The sequence below is a fragment of the Benincasa hispida genome, chromosome 4 (assembly GCF_027475165.1).
Source record: "Benincasa hispida cultivar pf3 chromosome 4, pf3_genome.v1.1, whole genome shotgun sequence".
Lineage (NCBI taxonomy): Eukaryota > Viridiplantae > Streptophyta > Magnoliopsida > Cucurbitales > Cucurbitaceae > Benincasa > Benincasa hispida.
In genome coordinates, this window is record NC_143481.1 from 15892750 (window position 1) to 15917743 (window position 24994).

Genomic DNA, 24994 nt, shown 5'->3' on the forward strand with positions numbered 1-24994 from the left:
AATTAAATTTTCAACATGAAGAATTTAATGTAAAAATCGTAAAATTAGAACCACATTTTGATATGCATCTAGCTAAATCTACGGGACAAACCTGAAACATGTGTAGCACGACATCCAAACATTTTAAACTCTAATAAGTAATAACCCAAAACATCAGCAGCAATCTTAGGTGAATGATTCAACAATGATGAAGTATAATGGTTCAAATACTCACAAGCCGTAAATTGAAAATTCTCCCCTTTTTTTTCTTTTCCAAAGTCAGTGTGGATATAAATGCACAGTGCCATTGTTTTTGCGTGGCCTTTTATTTATTCTCCGAGAAACAAGTTAATTCCATCTACTTGGTCGCACACTTATCCCTCATCTCAGCATCAATCAATTCTGTTGAGAATCACATGGTGCAAACAAACTTTGAGAGAGAACAATTCAATCACATAAGGAGACTTATCAGCAAATCAGGCCCACAGTATTTATAATTCCGTTCCGTTTATCCATTTTCCAAATTACCAACAAGCAAATCAGGCTAATATTCACAGTTAAACAAACAAAATGTAAACTTAACTCTAGTCTTCCGGGCAAGTTGGAGATGAGACTACAGGAAATGATGATGACCAAAAGTGCTAAACCAAATTTGTATACGAAGGAGTTTACATTGTAATAGCATTTACATTGTTTGACATCTGAGGAGTTTGATAGCATAAAAGTAAATCTAGGAGGCAAGGCTGCAAAGATCGTATCTAAGTGGGTCAAGATGTGCATTGTTTTCCTGAGAACTTGAGTATCTCTCTAGTCTACACGGTATCTCTAAAGGCATTTCAGGGGTCTAGTCTACACGGTATCTCTAAAGGCATTTCACGGTATCTCTAGTCTGCTCAATTTGTCAGAAAAGCTGGGAACGTAAAATACATCAAATCTCTCTGTCACTATAAAAGGACGGTGATGCATTAGAATATTAGAGAATTTTCATTCAGCTGTCGGCAGTCTCTTTGAAGATAATAACTCAGAGTCTGTTGAAATCTGACACCCCAAGTCGTACCTTATGGGTTGTGCATCTCTTGCATTTTTCGACATTTCTTGAAACATGAGAATAGCATAAAACCTTAACATAAAAGGAGTTCATATTAAATACCTTGAGAATGTTCACAACTGAATTAGTTTCCTTGGATGTTGAAAATCTTATGGCAAACTGTTGGATCTGCCAAGACAAAAACAATGCCCTTGTAACTTGTGAGGTTCAACAATTCAAACTCATCCTCAAAAACTACTTCATTTCAAATGGCACCACGTGCATGGAAAAAATCATATGAATATATTACGAATTACCTCATCAGTTGAATCTCTATAACTTTCAAAAATAGTTCTGGTGCCTCTGGGTGGAAAACCAGAGATACAGGACACTTGAGGCCATAAGAAATCCAGCTTGGAAAGATAAGGCTGTTCCTACATCAAGTAATTCAAATAAGTCATGCTTCATCCATAGCAATTAACACATCCAATAATAGAGACCGAGTAATTGATTGGTAGTTTGGCAGAATACTGTTGTATTACACTGAATTCAATATAAGGTGCTGCACTTGAACGGCCAATTAAAGCATAGACAAGAGACCAACTCCTTAGCTGGAGACTAGCATACGATCTGGTTGAATTCGGGGGCATTGATAAGAAAGTACATGAATTTTAGGAAATGCAATAAGAAATCGTTTACACATGAAGGACAGAGTTCGAGGAATATGAAGAAGCGGATATATAATATTCAGTGGAAACAGACATTTCGTATGGAAGCGAATACATAATATTCAGCAGAAACAAACATTTCATATCTGGCAAATTTATACGTACATACAGATTGTGTAGATACATGGAGAGAAAAGTGGAAAGTGAAGATCTCAAGAGGATCTTACCTCCTATATTGCGTGGCAAGAATCAAATCAGAGGTAGAGCAATGTTGGAGGAGTTGCAAGCAAACAGTGGAAGACGAAGAGATCCATGTGTCTCAATGCGAGCGATTTTGGGCGTAGGGAAGGAGAGGATGGAGGTTCTCCGTCGTTGGTGTTTGTGCTACTGGGATAGCAAACAAAGCAAAATAATTGAATTTCCCACTGGTCTCTAATGGCAGCAAATGAAATCTCCCCTTGCTCATTGTTCTGCACCAAACTTTCAAGTCCCGCCATTCATCCCTCTTCCAACAATCCTTCTGCTTTTCAAAATAACCTGCCCATGTACCTATTTGTATTAGTACGCTAAAAAAATGTGGACTAGGGACTCGAACCTCCACCCTAGGAGAATAAGGTGATGCCTTAAAATTATAACTACAAGTGTAAACATTTTTCAAGATTTCAAAAGCCTTTTAAAAAATCGAGCATGAGTGATAGGGAACCTGGAAAACAAGGAGAGGATTTGTGGACAAGCAAGCCCTGCTATCATCTGGAGAGAAGAAGCATAATAATGAAACAAAAAGCAAGAGGAGATGGAAAGAGTAAAATACAAGAATCAATACCAGTGATAATTACATGGTTAAGATATACTTTCCTTTTAATACATCCATTTCCCTCCCATATGATAATTAATAAACAAACCTAAACGAGGGAAAAAGGAATATGTTGAATTACATGGTTAAATTATGTTTTAGTGACACAAGGTACTTTAACACTAATTGCCCCAACAAGAGGTTGGTGCTCAATGCTACAACAAGACATGTTGAATTTCTTTACAACATACAAATAGTCAACTGCACATCAGATATTGTTGTCCAGTAGAAGGTCAATCAACTGGTTCAACAAATCGAGATCTCAGTCTCCTTTTGCATTCAGGAGTGCACTTTATGCCACCAACTTTCCCTTGTTTTGTCTCTTCTTGTCTCTTGTACGAGATTCTTTGAGAGTATTAATTTCACTCTTACATGGGGACACAGACCTCTTTCTTGAGGTTTGATGTCGTGTTTTATCGACTCGTTTCTCATGGCGAATAAGCCTAATGTGGAACGGATTCACAGAAGTATAGCAAATCGACTCCCCATCAACCCCATTCTTTTCCAACTCCACATCTCCATTGTTCACCTGAAAATGACTCGTCAATTACAATTTTCATCCATAACATATAAAATTTTAAAAATCGTTCGTATAAAATCATAAGCTTTCAATTTCTAAATTTCACCAATTTAGGTACTTCTACTGCTTGTTAAGTACATTACCAATTGAAGTAGTGCGGAAAAGCTTCGGGCTACATTGTACTTCTCCTGCCCTTCAACAACATCAGAGAAAGGCATGAGACCTCCTCTGTCAGCTTCAATAGATAATTCTTCAAGAATTGCTTTGCCGTATTCATGAATATCAAATGGAGGGTGTTTGTCCTATCAAAAAAAGACATACTTCTCTCAAACCCACAAAAAAGAAGAAATGGTCATCGGCCATACAGACGACAGAAAAGGAACTGAGGTACAATAACATTAAATATTATTACTTGCTCTTCCAAATTGTGTTCAATATTTTGTTTCCACGTAGAGACTCGAGTCGCCATTTCAGTCTGCTTCTCAGTCTCAGCAATGCTAGCAAGGAGTGCATCCTTTACAGAAAAAATTATAGGTGACTATCTACTGGAAGTATGATATATAAGATTAAAAACAAAAACAGAAAACTAGGCATGATTTGCATCTGAGGATGTCGACTTCCAAGTTTTGCAGCTTTCATTGTTATAATTTCCAAAAGCTCCTGCAAGTCTACCAAATAAAATCATGTGCATACTGTACTAATTTTGAAGGACATTTAAGTGCACAATTCTGCAAAGCTACTTTATAAATCTACTAGAACAAATTCCAGCACTACAAACAAACCAAAACCTAACCATGTGCCATAGCATTTTTTCGAACACAAGTATCATGGGCCACATATATTCTCAGAGTAGTAGGCACAGAGTTAAGAACTTGAACAAGTTATTTTGCTGCTGATCAGTAAACGAGAATACGTTCCACATTTACTCCATAACCAGACAGGATATTCCAGATCAGTAAAAAATGTAAATGAGTATATCCAAGGAAAAGAAGAGTGGAAACAAGAGGAGTTCACTCAATAGAGCAAAATAATAATAATTACAATAATTAAATATCCTGCTAGATTGCAAATAGGTAAAGTGCAGTGACAATTCTGCAGACACCACTTACAAGATGAGAACGACAAAGATCTTCTAGACTTGAACGAGAATCTGGAAATTTAGGTTCATATGCTTCACCATTATCAAAATGAGCTGCGTCATCATGCTACATAAAACCCACGAGTTAACAATCAATAGTGATTCAGAAGAAAATTTAGTCTACAATAAGAATGTGTTGTACTCTACACCATGCTAGAGTTTACTCAACCTTTTCATTCCCATAACATGTAGCCTCGTCCATATACTGATAGTTGGGATCATCAATATCAGGCGGATTGACATCAGGCATTGCATCTTCAAAACCATTATCAATATTGTCATCCTCCACATCAGAAATGGAATCACAACTTCTATGACCTTCATTGACAAGGGAATTTCGCAGCTGTAGTCACAATAGTTAGTGTCGTCGACTATAGGAAATAGTCTATTTCTATCAACATACATAAAACTGTACCTTTTCATATAACAAACCAGAATTGGATTCTTTGTGTGTTTCGAATCCATGTTTCTGCTCTTCCCAAATCTGTGTGAATTCTTGACTAATGGGACCATGTAATTTTGCTATTGGAAACAAAGCCGCTAGAGACTCATTCTTACCAGAATTGTTATAATTCTTTTTAAAAGCTTTAACTGCCATGAGAGAAGAAAAAAAGGGGGAAAACATTAGTTTTAAGCAGAGATTAAAAGGAAATGAATGTAAGTTGAAGTGGGTAAACAACCTTTTCTAAATGGTTTTATTTTTAAATTTCCAGGTTCATGGGGATTCAAAGGCTTCCAAAAATCATCATCATCATCAGAACCATTTGAATCCTCTGGTTCAGAATTACCAACATCCACATGATCTTCATTGGCAAAGTTATCACAAAAAGGAGAAATATGCACGAAGCAATTATTGGCAAGCGGTGATTGCACAGCATGATCACCCTGGGTCTTACGAACAGATGATCTTTGCAGAGTTCCTCCAGAACGTCTAGTTGATGGAGACTGACAACCCTTGCGGGTTGAGCTGCCCCTACACCCAGCATTTTGGCTGCGTTCAAATTTATTACCCTCATTCATAAAATCTTCGAGTGTTTTAACATCAGACAGATCTAAGAGGATAAAGTCTTGGAAAATATTACTAGTGGTGGCCAACTGCATAATTTAAAAAAGAAAAAAAAAATGTTACAATTAATTGTCAAATGATATAAAAGTTTTTTAAAAAAAAGAAAGAAAGAAAGAAAGTTAATTAATTATAGCAACTATTACCAGGTATGAATCTAGCTCCCCATTGTCATCAGATGCATCCAAGCAATCACCCTCAAGAACGACTAAATTTGCAGGAGGCTTCACCGTTTGATGTAACCAAACATCTTCCTTGGTACTCTCCAAGGTATTCTTTGGGTCAACTTCAATAAGCAATAAGCAGATTTGAATCAGAAATCAAAATTCGAAACATCATTCTATATAAGTATTCCACTAGATAAGGTACCTGGCACATCCCCAGAAACCCAATATAAGTTGTTTTCATCCTCAACGATTTTGTGAGAACCATTTTGTTCCGCTTCAATTGAGGTCCCTTCCAAATGATCCTGCCTGTTTGAACAAAGGAGTTACGAAAATATTGAAAGAAAAAGAAAAACAACAACACAGGAGAAGCAATAATTTGCCCCAGTTGAATGACCAGGCAACAAAACCGGTGCCAGTATTCTAATGCGTAATTATCATTTTCCCATAACGAGAACTAACTATAAAAACTAAATTGAATAAAATAATTAAACCTTTTCTCAGATAGGAACTCCAATGCTCGCAAAACTAATGAGTAGAGGTATTCAACCTTGCGACTGTACACTTGAATGGAACCTTGGAGAAGCAGAGCAGCTATAACCTCCAAAAAAAATCCCAAAAAACATAATGCAATCAGAAATATTCAATTTTTTTTACAATTCAAAACACCCAAGACAGTAAAAGTAACCTCACCTTCGGCAAAATTGACATTGTGGTTCTCATCTTCGCCGGACTGTAACTCACCGGAGCAAATCTGCAACAGATATCTCTCGAGGTTCAAGGCGAGGTCGACTTCCCAATTCAACCGAAGGTCACGCTCTGGCTGCAGCATGTGAAAAGCAGCCTCTCCAGTACCGTCTATTTTACTAGTCATCTTGAGATTGAAAATTGAATCCCCCTTTTGCTAAGTTCGCACTTCAACTTCAAATGGATCCCTAGGGCTAACGATTTGACGAAGAAAATAGTCAGTTCTTCCAAGAATACTTCGTCTGCATCTGCCAGTGTAATGAAATTTCCTGGGAAATGGGGTGTGAAAAATGAAGGGAAGAAGAAAATAGTCAGTTCTTCGTCCTTGGCTTCTTGTTCGTAAGCCGATTTGGGACTGAAGATATTCAAATTCGTTCCGTTGGCGGTCGCTCGCAGTGGGAGTCAGTGGAGAGGAAACGTTTCCGATGCGGGAAAGAGTTAGACGGACGAAAGTTTTGGGCTTTCCGGGCTCAAGTATTGGGCCGGATCCTTAGCCCTTTATAAAAGTTTGTGATTTTTACCTTAAAAAACCCCACTATATTTCAAAAATGTATTTAAATTTGATTTTTTTTTCCAAAAAAGACTTTTAGTATTATTTTTTTTGATAAATTTATCGTTTTTTATTGTTTTTATTCTCGATTTTTATATATATTTTTCTATTTTCAAAACTTTCTTAATGATAGAGAAACTAGAAACTATATTTATTATGGAGAGAGATGATTCATTTAATATGATTTTTTTTAGGAAAAAAATGCATTTATTTGTTGAAATTTTTCCCTTTATTTAATTTAATTGAAGAGATAAAATGCATTTAATGAAAATTTGTTCTATTTTTGTTGGTTTCGCATTTTTTTTTTATCGATTCATGGTTATTTAAAATATATCTCATAGTTATTTTTAAATGTAGCTTAGAACATAAATTTTAGAACATATATACAAGCGTGTATATATCATATATCAGATATTCAAAGTAGTCAATAAAAAAAAAATATCTACCATGGTATATAAATCACATATGGACTTAATTTTCAATAAAGAACATATATATAAATCACATATGGACTTGATTTTCAATAAAGAACCTATATATAAGCGTATATATCACAAAACAAGAAATCTAAATACAAAAGTCATCATCGTTTATATAAAATAAATGATTATATATGTCACAGTATATATATCATCATTTATATTAAACCCACACCATTGACCATATCTTCTTGCCTAACTCCTTCAACTGGATTTGCCTAAGTTTGTGCTTGGTGCCGGAAGCTTTAACACATCGTCTCACGTCGTCCATTTGCTCAAGCCCGCGTCGCTGCCGATTGGATCTGCCCAAGTCCATGTCGGATTTGCTCGCGTATGATGCCAGAAGCTTCGCCTCACACCACATCGTCTCACGTCGTTCATCTACAACTACGTTGTCGTCTGCTCGAGCCTGCACCGAAGATTCTCTCTCCCCATACTGTCGTCTACCGCTTGCAACTCACACCGCTGGAAGGAGAAAAAAGAAGGGGGAAAGAGAAAAGAGAGGGAGGAGGAAGAAATGTGTGTGAATTATGGGAGAGGGAATATATAAAATATATTATTGAGGAGAGAATATATACATGGGGAGATAGAATATGCATGTGCATGAAGGAAAAATAAATAAATAAAAACATACATACATACATAGGTGAGGGCTAAATTGTAGATAGCCACTGATATTAGTGAAAATAGGGAGGACAATAGGTAATTTTTGTAAAAAAAAAATGAAATGTTTAAGACTTTAGCGTAATATGTGTCTATTCTTTAGGTTTTTTTTATGTAGAAATCCCTAAAAGTTTGGGTGTCCATTTGTAGGTATTTCCGGAATAATTTAGACGTAGACTCTCTACAAAACTTATTTTCATAAATGCCTAAAGTTTTTTATATTTATAATTTAAGAACTTAATTAAAAAAAATAGAATGAAAATATCTTTTTTCATGAGTAGTCGGCACATTTATTGTTATTTATTAGACAAAAATTTTCCATATTTTTCAAGCATTCTTACATTAATTAGGGAAATTACAGTGGGTAACAAAATAAGAAGGTAAAAAAGCAAGCATGTCATATATATATATATATATATATATATATATATATATATATTTGTAGATATGGTAAAAATTCAACTATTAATTTATATTTAATCTATGTGACAATTTTGCCCTTTTTTAATTATTGCCTTATTACTTTTTTTCTATGAAGCACAGACACAGATACGACTATACGATACGAATACGATCGGATACGGCGATTCGCCAATTTCTAAAAAACTAAGATACGGATACGTCTAAGGATGCGTCATTTTTTATATATATTTTTATATATATTTCTAAAAAACGAGGATACTGATACGTTGAAAATACATTTTTTTCTTTAAAAAAACCTAAGATATAGATAAATTTAGCATACAAGTTAATAACAATAGCACAAAATAAAATACAAACACTGAAATACAGTACAAAAAAGCAACATCTAAGATGTTGAAGTACAATAGTTAATAAAATGCAACAGAAAAGTGACTCATATTGCAAAAAAAGGAAAGAAAGAGAATATTAGAGAGAGAAGTATGAAGATAAACAAACAACTTATTGTTGAAGATATTCAAATGCTTTCTATTTTGGTGGACTTTGTGGGGACTCAAATGTGAAGATGGAGATTAGATAATTCTAGCCTAGGGTTTGGTTCGTTATTTATTATTATTATTATTATTTTGTTTCAGACTCGAGTAGTGAGCTTTTTAAATAGGTTGTCTAATTTTAGATTGGGAAAAATTAGATGAGTTACTTGTCTTTTTTCTTAAAAAAAAGTACGCATAGAAATAGATACGTCAAATCGCGTGTCAGATACGTATTTGGAAAGTATTTGAAAGTATAGATACGTTAAATCGTGTGTCAGATACGTATTTTGGAAGTATTTAGAAGTATCGGTATCTGATACGTATCTGATACTGATTCTTTGCCTCAAATGAAGTATCTGTGCTTCATAGTTTTTTTCCCTCCATCTTTCAGCTTTTGGTTGTAGCAGTTATGTACCGATATACATCATTTTATGTCAAATTTTCATCTTCACACTGTATTGTATTTTATTATTGTTTGTTTTCTTTTTTAATTTTGATTTTTTTTGTTCCATTATAGGAAATTTTTGTGTTTCATTTTAATGTTCTATTGTTTGTTTTAGTTTTTATTATTATTTAGGTTTTGACAAATTAAACTATTCTCTTATTTTAAATCAAGATTTAAACAACAATCGACATTTCAAGTGTAGCACTCAATAAATTTAGCAACAATCCATTCAATAACATATTTTGAAGTAAAGCAAGTATATTTCATTTATATAACATGAGTGGTGTATTGAGAAACATTTTTTAAGCAAGTTAGAATAAGAGTTAGTTTAAAAATAGTTAATTACATGTTAGTTATGTTGGGATTAGTGTCTTAATTCTCTCGGAGTCTCGTAGTTTGTAAACATTGTACATATTGTTATGAATAAAATAAGAGTTATTTTATTTTGCATTTACTCATATCCAATAAACAAAGATCTGTAGTATGCAAACTTAAGCATGTATATGAGATATATAAGTGGATCATGTCTTAAGTAATAACCTAAAAGATTTGTAGTATACGGATTAAGGAGGGATACCTTATCCTGGTGATACTACGAATACGGCCCGCTTTGTAGAGGTTTACAAGTGTTGTGATGATTTGATACGGACCATTCATGTGGAGACATGTGAGCGGGGGTGTCCTATACAAAGAGTTTGTATAAGCCTGCACCACGAGATGATTCGTCTTTTTATATAACGCCGTTGATACTTGAGACTTATATCTCACCTAAACAACCATAGGTGACATGACCTTAATCCTGAATGTTTTGGGAACTCCTGTCTTTGAGGGCGGTCCTTCGATTAGTATGGGTGAGAGTGGCCAGATTGTCAACTTAACAAGCCTACCTTTTTGGGGATTTATCTAATTAGGGAGTTGGGAACTCAGTTACACAAGATGTTATTTACTCCTTCCCCAAAGCAGGGGTAAATAGATAGATTGCTCTCATAAGGGCTGATTTCAGATCTTGAACATAGTGGTCACAGCCTTTTAAAAGATAGGACTTAGTCAAAGTAGGGCTATGACTTATGTTCATTAGAGGAACCAGTAGTACTTAAGGAGTTAAATGTAACTACAGGGGCAAAATAGTAAATTGGCCCAGCTGTACTTACGAGCGATCTGTGAAGGGTTATCACACTGTTGATTGGTTGATATGACACATAAATATATCTGTAGTGAGGAGAGTGCAGCTATCAGTCTTTAGTGGAGTGCCTGATAGTTAACAGATGGTGGATCTCGTGACTAAAGAGTTTAGTCAGTTATTCACGTATCGTTGGAGCTTCAAGCTACAGATCCATAAGATCCCCTTGGTAGCTCAATGGATTCAAGTTGAGAATCAGTTCTTAGGATTTATTTGAAATGTTCAAATTGACAAGAGAAAATTCAATTATATATGATATAATTGGTGTGATGTATGAGATACATCAAGTGGAGGATTAATGTAAATATGATTTATATTAAGTACCACAAAATAGAAAAAAAACTATGGTTTGTATGTTTCATGAGATGAAATATTAAAACTATAGGTTATGAAAATAATATGGTAAGTTGGTTATCATATTTATTTATAATAATATTAATTATTGGATAATTATCTCTTTTTCTCTAATAACCAATTGAGTAGGAGATTATTGGTGGTTTTATGGTAACCGTGAGATAAAAGGAAAAATTGTTTCCTAAAATTAGAAGTTACTTGATTCAAAAATTAACTCACGGTAAAGCTATCAAGTAAAAGTGTTTCACTAAACGATAGTTATAGAGAGACTAAACAATCGTGGAGTATGACTATATGATAGTTCATAAGCCGGTCGTAGCTAAATGATCGCGTGGCATTGTCTATACGATAGGCTGCCATTTACTACACGAGTGAGCACATTGTCTATATGATAGACTGTGTTATCTCTCACTTGCTCAATCGTCTACACGATTGTTATTCTCTAGTCACTTCCTCTAACCAAGTTCATACAGAGCCCACAACTCCTGGATTCTCACACCAAGAATACCAAGGTAACCAATGTGGTGGTGTTCTCACTCAACTCGATTGATTTTGAGGTTTTGGAGGTCGTTCATTGGGTTCGTGATCATTGTGTTCGTTGTGTTCATGCTAATGATCGTATTGCACCGGTTGTTGCGTTCAAGGGTTGTGTTGCTATTCTTGGACCTTTGGAGTTTGATCGAGGGAGTTGAAGAATTGTTCTTCAAAGGTACACATACTCTATCCCTTGATTATCTTGTTAGAATGTTGTAATTTCTAGTCGTTGCATGACCTGTGAGTTTCCGTTTTAAGACTGTGATTGTGTATGTTCAACATCGAATGAAATTTGAAACGATCATTTCGCTGATCATGGAAATCCTCATGTATGATTTTCTTCAAGTTAGCTATTATTTAGCATATATGTAAGCATTTTCCCTATAAACAAAACACCTCTCTCTCATTTGAGGAAAGATTCAATTTGATTAAAAAAAACTAGAGTTTGGTTTACACCAAAAGTGGTATCAGAGCAACACATCCTCGGGCGAATGAAGGGAAGAAGAAATGTCCATCCAAAAGGAGGAGATGATGCTTCGACGTTAGACCAAGAGGTGGACAATGTTCCTACCCTATCTCCAAGAACCACCACGAGACGCTTGTTGTTTGTGGAAGGCATGTTCCTCATTGAACAATTTGAAAGAAACAGTGGCGAGGTTCATGAGAAGGATGGATGCAATGGTGGTTCCGGCTGAAGTTGATGAAGAAGCTCCAACATCCAATCAAGATTGGGGAAGAAGAGGAAGATAAGGAGTTGAAGGGCCAAGAAATTTCAATTCCAATAAGAAAATCTTTAAGAAAGGGGTCCAAGAATTCATAGGCTTCTCCAAGAAAATCCAACAATACATCCAAATATGCAAGAAAGGCATCAAGAATTCCAAGATTGGGATTCTTTGAGTAAGGATGATCTAGAATAAGAGTATTTTGATGCAAGAAGAGGTCGATAAGAGAGATATGAAGCTAGAGGAGATCCATATGACTTCAAAATAAAGAAAGACTTACCGTTTTACAATGGTAAACGTGACATTAAGATGTTTCTTGATTGGATCGAGAACATGGAGAACGTCCTAGATTACATGAATATGTCAGATCACAAGAAGGTACAATTAATAGCTTTCAAGTTGAAGGGAGATGCATCTGCATACTGGTATCAATTGGAGGTGAATAGCTAAAGACAAGGCAAGCAACTTATTCGAACGTGGGAGAAAATGAAGAAGTTGATGAAAGGGATATCTCTTCCTCCAAATCATGAGCAAACATTGTATAACCAGTATCAAAATTGTAAACAAGGCTCTCGGTCAGTAGTTGACTTCGTGGAGGAGTTCCATCGTTTGGGGGCAAGAACCAATTTAGCTGAAAATGAACAACCCTTGATTGCACGCTTCATTGATGGGCTAAGAATGGATATGAAAGAGAAAGTAAAACTCCAATAATTCAATTTGTTGGTTGTGTGATTACTTTTGCTGAAATATTGGAAGAACTCAATGAAATTCGCTCCAAGAAAGCTTCAAGAAAGACCTTGTGGGAAGCATCCAAAAGTAGGAGAGTGAATTCTTCATCTAAAGTTACTAACCAACCATCATCCACATCTTTGGCCAAATAAAAGGAGAAAGACAATCTTGAGGAGGCCGTGGAAAAGAACTATGAAGATACCAACAAGAGGAAATCCCAAAATCCTTACAACCAGCCTACATTGGGCAAATGCTTTTGTTGCGGCCAAGTTGGTCATTTGTCTAATGAATGCCCTCAAAGAAAGATAGTAACTTATTTGGAAGAAGAAGATCAAGAAACCCTGAATGAGCACAGTGAAGAAGTTGAAGAAGAAACCAAGCTCATTGAACCGGATGATGGAGATAGAGTATCTTGTATTCTCCAAAGCATGCTAATCATTCCCAAAGAAGATTCAAACCCTCAAAGACATTGCCTCTTTAAGACACGATGCACGATTAATGGCAAGGTGTGCAATGTCATCATTGATAGTGGAAGTAGTGAGAACTTTGTCTCCAAGAAATTAATGGAAGCTTTAAATCTCAAGGTAGAAGCTCATCCAAGTTCTTATAAGTTATGTTGGGTGAAAAAAAAATGGAGAGGCACAAGTAAGTGAAATATATACCATCCCTTTTTCAATTGGCAGTAGTTATAAAGACCAAATAGTATGTGATGCGCTTGAAATGGATGTTTGTAATATACTCTTGGGCAAACCATAGCAGTATGATAATTGAGCCATGCACAAAGGGAGAGAAAATACTTACTAATAACTTGTAGAAATACAAGTTATTTATATCATCTTACTTAGAATATGCAGCAATAGGAAGGAAAGGTTGCATCAAACATATTAAAATTGGCTTAGAAACGCAAAAATTGTAAATGTATCAGAAACACACCCGCTGACCGCATTGTGATGGTAAAAAGAATGTCCAAATCTTTGTTTTGCAGGTAACAGTTATCACCACATGCAACGATTGCTCGTGGACAAAAAGAGCAACGCATCTTAGGGATTTTGTATCACCGCATGCGATGATTGCTTGTGGATGAGAAAAGAAACGCATCTTGGGGATTTTGTATCATCGCATGCAACAATTGTTTGTGGACGAGAAGAGCAACGCATTCTCGAGGATTTCTAAAATTGCACAGCTTTTCTGTTGTACGACCTAACAAAGTGAACGTGGAGCAAAGCGGACATTCCCACCAAGCCTCGACAGGAAAAAGTAAATTTTCAGAGCGGGACCACTAACACAGGAGATGCTAAGGTCTATAAATAGCAACATCAACACTCAGCAAAAGGGGGAAGACATAGAGAAGAAATTACACGGAAAAAGAGACACTCTTCCCTCGAGAACTCTCCTGAGAAGGAAGTTCTCCACCTCATTCCTCCATCATGCTGACAAGCAAAATAGCTCCAATCGGGATCCTTGCCAAGACATTGACACGTTGCTCTCATTTATTCTTACTTTCCGTTCATCGATTGTTGTTCATTTCTTGTCTTTTCATTCATATCTCTGTAATAAACGCTTTATCTTTACCAGTTAATATCATTATCATGTTCATCTTCATCTCTCTGTCCACCATAACACATTCATCTTCTACTTCTCTCACCATGAATAACTAAACCTCTAGGGTGCGAGGGAAGGATTGAGCAAGTAAGTCAATCCATGTTGAAGAAGTCAACTAAGTTTAGTTAACACATGCTCAATGGCATCTTCACCTATGAGAGCAAAAGCGAAGATGCCAATCCACCTCTCGAAAGAAGGTTGATAGAATGCATTAACTAAAGCAAGAAGTATTTCCAGAGATGGAAACAACATTGCGTTCACAAAAGTTCATCCCTGATCATCATAGAGATATGGTGACGCAGGCAATCACCGAGAGGTGTAAGCTAAAGGAAGATGGAACCTTAGTTGCGTCCTCAACAAGATTGACAAACTTGTGATGTTCTTTCCCCAAACCCGTTCTCACTCTGATTCGATTCACAAGACTTGCCATTGAATTCTCTAACACACACTTTGCACTGCTTATTTATTTACCATCGCATTTCACTATTTACCTGCTTATTCATTTATCATCGCATTTTACTATTTACATCGCATTTTACTTTTCAGCAACTCACAATATTAATTTGATTATGGTCACATATATCATATCATTGTCGCATTAACATCGCAATCCCCGTGTTCGACCTCGGATCACTCTGAGAAACTTGCGGCGGAATTATACTTGGTTTCAACGTAAGAAAACTTGTGATGCGTATACACTACATGAACGCATTCTACAGAGTTTTGTAACATCGCATATATTATCTAGAAGCGTGATTAAGACAAGTAACGCATATCAAACACATCATCAATCTTTGCGGAGGCATTACATCTGCCACAAAGCAATAAGTCTTTGACGCACGAACACCTACGAATTCCTTTGGATGGGCAAGAAAGTAATTCCACTCCCATCAAATAAGAAGTATAACGAAGGTGTTAAGCTGAAAAAATAAGACAGCAGCTACCTTTTACTACAATCAGTGGTAGAAGTTTTGTGAAGGAAAGGGAGGTGGATGTCTCGAGACTTGTTGAAAAGTCCAATGAATCCAAAATGGTGAAGTTCCTTCATAAATACAAAAGTTTTTTTTTTTTATGAATTCCCTCAATTGAAAGAAGAACCTAAGGGACTACCATCTTTGAGAAATATTCAACACCATATTGATCTAATTTTGGGAGCAACTTTGCCACACCTTTCTTGAAGGAACCGTTGAAGGTCCTTGAGTGGAAATGGGATCGGACCCAAATCCCAAATTTTACAAAATTAACAATTTTACAGAAGAAACAGACTATTATGCATTTAAGATAAATTACAGCATACTAAAAGGAAAAATAAAAGAGAATAGGGAGATGAAAACTAACCCTTGAAGAATGATTTCTTCACGTTTATCCTCTCTGCAAAAAATACGAACTTAAAACCCCACAATGGACACCACCACTTGATTTCCTCTATATTCTCTGGGATGAGAATCTATGAGTGTGTGGGCTCTAGTTTTTTGGTGAGAGAAAAAAATTAAGAGAGAAGAAGAGAGTAAAAACCTAAAGGAGAAAGAAGATGAAGAATCAAATTCAATCCACACTCTTCCCACTAACACATAGTAGAGAGAAAAATGGGGAGGGAGTCTCCCTAAAATTATTTTTCAAAAATAAAAATAATAAATAAAATTAATTTTAATAAAAACATTAATATATATTTATATGATAACCACTTTATCATATAATATATATTAAACTACATGTTATATCAAATATAATATATAATCTATAGTTTAATATTGTATCCAATAAAATATAACCTATAGTTGAATTCTCTCTACAGCTATATTCAATATAAATCTCATTTATATTAAATTTAATTATATGAATCCAATTCACATAATTAATATTTGAATCATATACAAATATTTATTTCCTCTCAAATATACTTTATATTATAATGTATCAAATACATTATAGTAATTATATCATCTATATAATTAAATTAAATTAATCACATATAATTAATTCCCCCAATTAATTTGTGTTAGAGTATATTAACGTGCAGCGGAGGAAAAATAGAATCAATAAGCACTCTAATCATACTTAATTTGAGTTTAAAACATGCTGCAAAGTAATTTTTACAGAAGATGGTTTGCTGAACACAATACCTTTGAAGAATCCTCTTCAAGTTCAACTGAGTTCCACCTGAAAGATCTTCAATCTTCAAGTAGACCACCACCAAAATTTTCTATACTATTCTCTTGCAAGGATTGTGTGGTGGAAACACTAAATTGAGTTGGATGTATATAAGATTTGAAGAGGGTTTGGAAGTTTATGCAGAGTTCTTTTTGAAGTTCTTGTAAGTATGAATCCAATATTTAGCTCAACATTTCAATTTATATTGTTTTCACCATGCAAATTCGGCTTGCATGAAGGGCAGCTCCTACTTCATGGAGAAAATGGAGTTGTGAATAAGGTGGTATAAATCATAATGGAAATTTCTCCACTTTGATTTTCAAAATGTTTTTTTTTTCACAAAAAATGATTTCCAAAATCATTTTTAAATTAAACCTTTTAATAAAATTTTTAATTTAGTATCTAATATTAAATTAATAAAAAAAAAACAATTCCATCAAAATGAAATCAATATTATAAAATTAATATTTAAATTATATTTTAAACATTAATTGATTCTCCAATTTCATTTAATTTTGATAAATTAAACAATTTAATTGTATTGAATACAATAAATAGAAACTCTAATTGAATTTGAAGATTTCAAATTCTAAACCCTAATTTCAAATCTTATCAATATTACTCAATTTACTAATCCAAATTACGAGCTAGTAGAGGGACCTTATGATCCTACAAATCATGAGCTCCAATAACTTGTAATTAATTAGTTAAACTCTTTAAACCGAATTAATTACTATTCGTTTATTACCAAGACATTCCACTATAGTTTGATAGTTGCACTCTCCTCACTGTAGATATATTTCTGTCTATTTTAACCATAATCGGTAAGTCAATCCTTCACAGGTCATTCGTATTTACAACTGGGTTAAAGATTACCGTTTTACCCCTGTAAATACATCTTGCTCCTTAAGCTCCCACTGATCCTCCATTGAACAATTGATTTATAATCCAACTTATAAATCATAAATCATAACCCTCTCTCCATGAGAGGGCGGGGCCCCATTATTCAAGACAAGACATCAACGCTTAAGAGAACAACCCATCGCTAACCCTAAATCGGGTAGGAGTAAATTCCATATTGCAAAACTATGTCCCCAACTATCTATCCAGTCTTATCCTAAAAATGGGAGGCTTATTGAGCAGTGTTGTTGGACTACTCTCACCTATACAAATCAAAGGATAATTCCGAATAAACAGGAGTTCATAGTTAGCTCAGGATTAAGATCAAGTTACCCTAGGTCATTGAGTTTGAGATAGTTAGTTTTAATAGTAAACGGTTGTTATAAAGAAAATTGACTATTTTGAGTTTCGATCTTATGCAAACTCATTGCATAGGATGCCTCCACTCACATGTCTCTACATTAATGAGTTTTGGATCACATCATCAATATACAAAATGGGTCGCATCTAATAGTGTCAACAAGATGAGGTATCCAATCTCATCTGTATACTTATAGACCATTTTGACAACATACTAAAACTTGATCCATTTTTGTGACACAACACAAAGTTAAAGTATTTATGTTATAACCATGGATTTGTTTATTGGATTTTCATAAAAGGATGCAATATCGATAGTAATTTATTGAAAAAAAAAAAACTCAACAACATTTTTATTGATAAATAGAATATGTCAACAACATTTACGAACTGCGAGTTTAGGCCATTCCCAACAATCTTCCACTTGGACTAACACTCCAATTAGATAAACATATAAATATATGATGTTTACAATGTTGAGAAATAAAGAGAGAAAATATGCAATAAACTAGGACATCCAAAATATCCTTTGACATTCTCCCACTTATCCTAGATTATGTTGCTTGTAGTCCTAGTCCAACTAGGTGGCCCTTGAACACTTTAGCCAATAGGGTATTCGTAAACAGATCAGCAAGGTTGTCTTATGAGGCTATCTGCGTGACTATCACGACTCCTCGATGTACAATTTCTCTGATGAGATGGTACTTTCTTTCGATATGTTTTCACGTTTGTGATTTTAGGTTCTTTAGAATTAGCAACTGCACCACTATTTTCACAATACAAAGTAAGGGGCAGGTGCATATTTGGAACAACTTCCAAATCTATCAAGAACTTGTGGTGCCACACTGCTTCTTTAGCTGTTTCGCATGCAGCTACATATTCCATTTCCATCGTGGAGTCAGCTATATAACTTTGTTTAATGCTTCTCCATACTGTAGCTCCTCTGTTACGAGTGAAAACTGATCTTGAGGGAGAATTCCTAGAATCTACGTCAGTCTAAAAATCAGAATCAGTATATCCTGTAAGGATCAAATCCTTATGTCCATATACAAGCGTATAGTTCCTCGTTCTCTTGAGATACTTAAGGATATTTTTTACAGCCGTCCAATGACTGTGGCCTGGGTTAGATTGGAACCTGTTGACGATTCCAACTCCAAAGCATATGTTAGGACGTGTTCACAACATAGTGTACATTAGACTCCCAACTACCGATGCATATGGAATTTTTTTCATTTCCTCACCCTCTTGAGGTATCTTAGGAGACTATTCCTTTGATAGAAGAATTCCATGTCTAAAAGGTAACATACATTTTTTAGAATTTTGCATGTTATATCTTGACAACATTTTGTCAATATAAGATGTCTGAGATAGTGTTAAGGTTTTGTTCTTTCGATTTCGAAAAATCTGAATCCCAAGAACATATTGAGCATCTCTCAAATCTTTCATTTGGAATTGTGATGCTAAAACCATCTCTTTACGTCAGCAAGGTAACTTGTTTCATTCTCAACTAAAAGACCAAGAATGCTACAGTTTTGTTGATTATCTTCTTGTATACACAAAGTTCGTCAACATTCTGTTCAAAGCCATAAAATTTGATCGCAATGTCAAATCTTATATTCCAGGATCTAGAAGCTTGTTTCAACCCATAAATGGATCTCTTTAGCTTACAAACCTTTTGTTCTTGACCCTGTTTAACGAACCCTTCTAGTTGAGACATAAAAATACTTTCATCAATATGACCATTCAAAAAAGCTGTCTTGACATCCATTTGCCATATCTCATAGTCATAATACGTGGCAACGGATAAGAGTATTCTTATTGATTTTATCATGGCAACAGGAGAGAAGGTTTCTTCATAGTCAATCCCCTCCCTTTAGGTAAAACCTTTTGTCATGAGTCTGGCTTTATAGGTTTGCACCTTGCCAGTTGGTCTCTTTTCCTCTTATAAATCCATTTATACGATCATTTAGTGAATATCAGGAGCTAAATGATCACTTAGGAAAAAGGTAAACGATCGTTTAGATAATAGCGCACGACAGTGTAATCGGTATGCAATCGCTTAGCAATATTGTATATGTAAGCAATCGTGCAGTCACTATCGTATAGCAACTGATTTTCTAAATGATGACACTATCTTTTTCACAATATCCATGCACCCCGAAATCAACACACCATCTGCTATTTATAACACACTCATCCGTTATTTAGAACGAAGAGGCGCCTTCTCATTTCCTTTATAACCGTCCAATGAATGTGATCTTAACACATTCATAACTTATAAATTAATATCATATACTAATTATAATATTTTTCCTCTACTAGATATAAATCATATTTATATCCAATTTTCTCCAAATTAATGTATCTCATACATATAGTTAATTATATCATATTTAATTAACTCGTTCAATTATATCATGTATAATCAAGCTCCCTCTTCTTAATTTGAACATTTCAAATTGACCCAAAAACTGACTCTCAACTTGTATCCAAGCTACCAAAGGGACCTTATGGACCTATGGCTCGAAGCTCCAACGGTACGTGAATAACTGACTATACTCTTTAGGCATTCCACTAAAGACTGACAGTTGAACTCTTCTTGCCATAGATATATTTCTATGTCCATTGGAACCAATCATCAGTACAATGACCCTTCATAGATGCTCATAATTACAGTAGGCCAATTTACCGTTTTGCCCCTGTAATTACATCTTCCTTCTTAAGTACCACTGATCCCTCTAATGAACAATACAACATAGTCTTACTATGTGTGAACACATCTCGGGCCATGAGAAGGTGCGTGGCGTCATATCGTTCAAGCCCTGTAATCAACCCATAAGGGAGCTATCTATCTACTTACCCCTGTCTCAGGGAAAGAGTGAATTCCATCTTGTGTAGCTGAGTTCTCAGCTCCCAAATTAGACGAATCCCCAAAATGGTAGGTTTAAGTCGGCATTCTGGCCACTCGCACCCATGCAAATCAAAGGACCGCTCTCAATGGTAAGAGTTCCCAGCTCACTCAAGATTGAGGTCATGTTACCTATGGTCATCCTAGTGAAGTGAAGTGTTAGTCATGAACGGTGTTATATGACAAGACATTAACACTTCGTGGTCAGGTCTTATACAAACTCTTTGTATAAGACGCCCCCGCTCACATGTCCCCTACACAAATGATCAGGATCAGACCATCTGTGATAAGTCACAACATTTGTGACCATTCCACAAAGCGGGCCACATACGTAGCGTTACCAGGATAAGGTTTCCTTCCTATATCCATATACTACAGACCATTTTGGTTATCACTCAAGATATGATCCACTTGTATGTCACCACATACATGCTTAAGTTACATACAGATAACCAGGGATATTAAGTTTATTGGTTTGTTATAAAATCTAAATGTGCAAAGTCAAGTAGTGAAATAAATATCATTTATATTATACATCACAAGTGTTCATACAAAGTTGTTTACAAACTACTGGACACGAGATTTTAGGACATAAACCCCAACACAAGCATCATCGAACACCAAATATTTCACAAAAATACCATCGAGTAGGGCCATCATGCATCGAGTATTTCATGAAATATCATTGAGTAAATACAATGATTACCATCGTGTATGGCATCGAGCATCAAGTATTTCATGAAATATCAATGAGTAAACGTATCGAGTACCATCGAGTATGGCATCGTGAATCGAGTATTTCATGAAATATCATTGAGAATGCCATCGAGTATCTGGCAGAAATTCGAATTTTCAGTTCATGCTGCTTCAACCTTCTTCACTTCTTTCTTTAATTATATCCTAATAGCAACTCTAATGACTCCAAATGAATTACAGACTCTTAAACATATATTAAGTGAAGGAACTCTTATTCAAGAGTACCTACGAGCGGAAGCAGATCTTTCCAATTCATTGTGACAGAATTACTACATATACATTCAAACATACTAAAATGCATTCATAATGCTAAAGAGATCAAGAGATCATACCAGTTGAAGACTTCTTCTTCACAACAAATCTAACCCAATCGTCTACCTCGAACAGTCTCTACACGAACAAAATGAAACGAAGATGACACCACCACTGAGAGCCCTCAGTATTCTTGGAGTGAGAATCCAAAGGATGGGCTTTGTTCGGATTTGATAGAGGGAAAGAGGAAGAGAGATCTTATACAACGATCAAGCAAGTGGAAGATAAGCTCGTCTATCGTATAGACAAAATGCTTGATCGTTTAGGTAAAGTATACAATCGTGTAGGAAAAAGGTAAGTGATCGTATAGAAAAACTAAGCGATCGTCTATACGATCATTTAGTAAATATCAGGCGTTAAACGATCGCTTAGGAAAAAGGTAAATGATCGTTTAGTGAATAGTGCGCGCGGGTGTAATCGTTAAGCGATCATTTAGCACTATCGTATGAGTAAGCGATGTGTAGGCACTATCGTATAGGCACATATTTTCTAAGCAATGACACACTTTTTAACACAATGTCCGCGCCTCTCATGCTTGACACATCGTGAGCTATTTATGCGTCTCAAAGTGATCTTTTAACTTACTTATCCGTTATTAAAACAGAAGAGACGCCGTCCCATTTTCCTTTTAACCGTTCAATGAATGTGATCACATCATATTCATAACTTATGAATTAATATCATATATTAATCATAGTATATTTCCTTCACTATATATAATTCATATTTATATCCAATTTCCTCCAAATTAATGTATCTTATACATAAAGTTAATTATATCATATATAATTAATTAGTTCAATTATATCATATATAATCGAACTCCCTCTTGTCAATTTGAACATTTCAAACTGACCCAAAAACTGACTCTCAACTTGTATCCAAGCTACTAAGGGGACCTTATGAACCTATGGCGCGAAGCTCCAACGATACGTGAATAGCTGACTAAACTCTTTAGTCACGATATCCACTATCCGTTAACTGTCAGGAATTCCACTAATGACTGATAGTTGAACTCTTTTTGCCATAGATATATTTCTATGTGCATTGGATATAATCAATCATCAGTACGATGACTCTTCACAGATGCTCGTAATTACAGCAAGCCGATTTACCGTTTTGCTCCTACAGTTACATCTTACTCCTTAAGTACCACTGATCCCTCTAATGAACAATACAACATAGTCCTACTATGTGTGAACACCTCTCGGGCCATGAGAAGATGTGTGGTGCCACATCGTTCAAGCTCCGGGATCAGCCCTTTAGAGAGCAATCTATCTACTTACCTCTACTTCGGGGAAAAAGTGAACTCCATCTTGTGAAGCTGAGTTCCCAACTCTCAAATCAGATAAAACTCCAAAGTGGTAGGTTTGAGTCGGTGCTCTGGCCACTAACACCCATGCAAATGAAAGGACTACCCTCAATGGCAGGAGTTACCAACTCACTCAGGATTGAGGTCATGTTACCTATGGTCATCCTATTGAAGTGAAATCTCAGTCATGAACGGAGTTATAAGACGAGACATTAACACTTCGAGGTCAGGTCTTATACAGACTCTTTGTATAAGATGCCCCCGTTCGTATGTCCACTACACGAATGATCAGGATCAGACTATTTGTGATAAGTCACAACACTTGTAACAATTCCACAAAGCGGCCCGCATCCGTAGTGTTACAAGGTTAAGGTTTCCCTCCTATATCCACATACTACAGACTATTTTGATTGTCACTTAAGACATGATCCACTTGTATGTCACTACATACATGCTTAAATTACATAAAGACAACCAGGGATATTAAGTTTATTGGTTTGTGGTAAAATAAAAAACATCTAAATGTGCAAAGTCAAGAAGTGAAGTAAATATCATATATATTATGCATCACAAGTGTTCTTACAAAGTTGTTTACAAACTACAGAACACGAGACTTTAAGGCACAAACCCCAACAATCTCCCACTTGTCCTAAAGCGAAGTGGGGAGTACAAACAAACAGGTACAAAACAATAAACTAGGGCATAAAAACCTAGTGCAACAAAATCTTCCACTTGCCCTAGGCCAGTCGCGGGCGGTCCCATAGACCCATGCTCTGAAGGTGACTCTCAAACACTGTAGCCGTAAGAGCTTTCGTAAATGAATCAGCAATGTTTTGCTCCGAGGCGATCTTTGTGACGATCACGTCTCCTCGATGCACTAGCTCGTGGATCAGATGATACTTTTGCTCTATGTGTTTGCCACGCCTGTGACTTTTGAGCTCCTTGGATTTCGCCACAGCACCATTATTGTCACAATAGAGGGTGATGGGCCTAGACATATCTGAAACAACTTCCAGCTCTGTCAAGAACTTTCTGAGCCAGACAACCCATTTAGCAACTTCAAAAGCCGCTACGTACTCGGCCTCCATCGTGGAGTCGGAGATGCACCCCTTCTAGTGCTCCGCCACACTATAGCTCCTCCGTTAAGAGGAAATACTGACCCTGTAGTGGATTGTGCTCCTTGATATGATCCTTTTCCAAGAAAGTAGCGTTTGTGGAAACAAACACCTTGTTTTCGAACGGATCATAAAAGTAACCTCCTCGTGTACCTTTGAGGTAGCTATAAAGAGGCACAACCTCGATCGTGATTCCAACTTCTTAGGATTTGCCTCAAGCACATGTGCTGGGCAACCCCATATGCAGAAGTGATGTAAACTACCTTTACGCCCTTTCCACAACTCCAGAGGTATTCTCGCAACACTCTTAGAAGGAACACAATTGAGAATGTATACTACAGTCTCCACTGCGAAACCCCAAAACGAGTTTGATAAGGAAGTCTAACTCATCATCGAACGAACCATGTCCAACAAGGTTCTGTTTCTCCTCTCTGCTACACCATTTTGCTGAGGTGTACCCGGTGTCGAGAGTTGGTAAACGATTCCATGTTCTAATAAATAGTCCTGGAACTCAGAATCCAAAAACTCTCAACCTTGATCTGATCGAAGTGTTTTAATTCGTCTATCCAAAGCCTTCTCAACTTCGGCCTTAAATAATTTGAACTTTTCAAAAGATTCTGACATTCGTTGCATTAGATAGACATACCCATATCTCGAGTAATCATCAGTAAAACTGATAAAGTACTCATAGCTTCCTCGTGCTTGCACATTCATAGAACCACAAAGGTCAGAATGTACTAATGCTAAAGGCTCTTTGGCTCGATAACCTTTTCCAGTAAAATATTTTTTAGTCATCTTACCCTCAAGGCA

At 35.8% G+C, this 24994-nt stretch overlaps 2 protein-coding genes across 2 annotated transcripts; both read right to left on the minus strand.

The window, feature by feature from the left end:
- Positions 1-108: 108 nt before the first annotated feature.
- Positions 109-2345, minus strand: LOC120075930 (protein POOR HOMOLOGOUS SYNAPSIS 1-like). The gene is made up of 4 exons (XM_039029682.2): positions 1549-2345; positions 1324-1440; positions 1130-1195; positions 109-381 (listed from the first exon to the last, which is right to left on the minus strand). The coding sequence occupies exons 1-4, from the start codon at positions 1654-1656 to the stop codon at positions 376-378; spliced, it is 297 nt and encodes a 98-aa protein (XP_038885610.1). The 5' UTR covers positions 1657-2345; the 3' UTR covers positions 109-375.
- Positions 2346-2482: 137 nt separating this feature from the next.
- On the minus strand, positions 2483-6631 carry HEB2 (condensin-2 complex subunit H2-like protein). The gene is given in 12 exon segments (XM_039029679.2): positions 2483-2849; positions 2852-3056; positions 3191-3349; positions 3460-3561; positions 4157-4252; positions 4355-4528; positions 4601-4776; positions 4866-5280; positions 5395-5534; positions 5618-5721; positions 5907-6006; positions 6106-6631. Coding segments are annotated over 12 exon segments (1941 nt in total). The 5' UTR covers positions 6287-6631; the 3' UTR covers positions 2483-2760.
- Between the last annotated feature and the right edge of the window lie 18363 nt (positions 6632-24994).

Coding starts and splice junctions, on each gene's coding strand:
- LOC120075930 (XM_039029682.2), bottom strand. CDS start 1,656: ATGCCCCCGAATTCAACCAGATCGTATGCTAGTCTCCAGCTAAGGAGT. Junction 1,441..1,548: donor CACCTTATATTGAATTCAGT/GTAATACAACAG, acceptor TACTTGATGTAG/GAACAGCCTTATCTTTCCAA. Junction 1,196..1,323: donor ATAGAGATTCAACTGATGAG/GTAATTCGTAAT, acceptor TTGTCTTGGCAG/ATCCAACAGTTTGCCATAAG.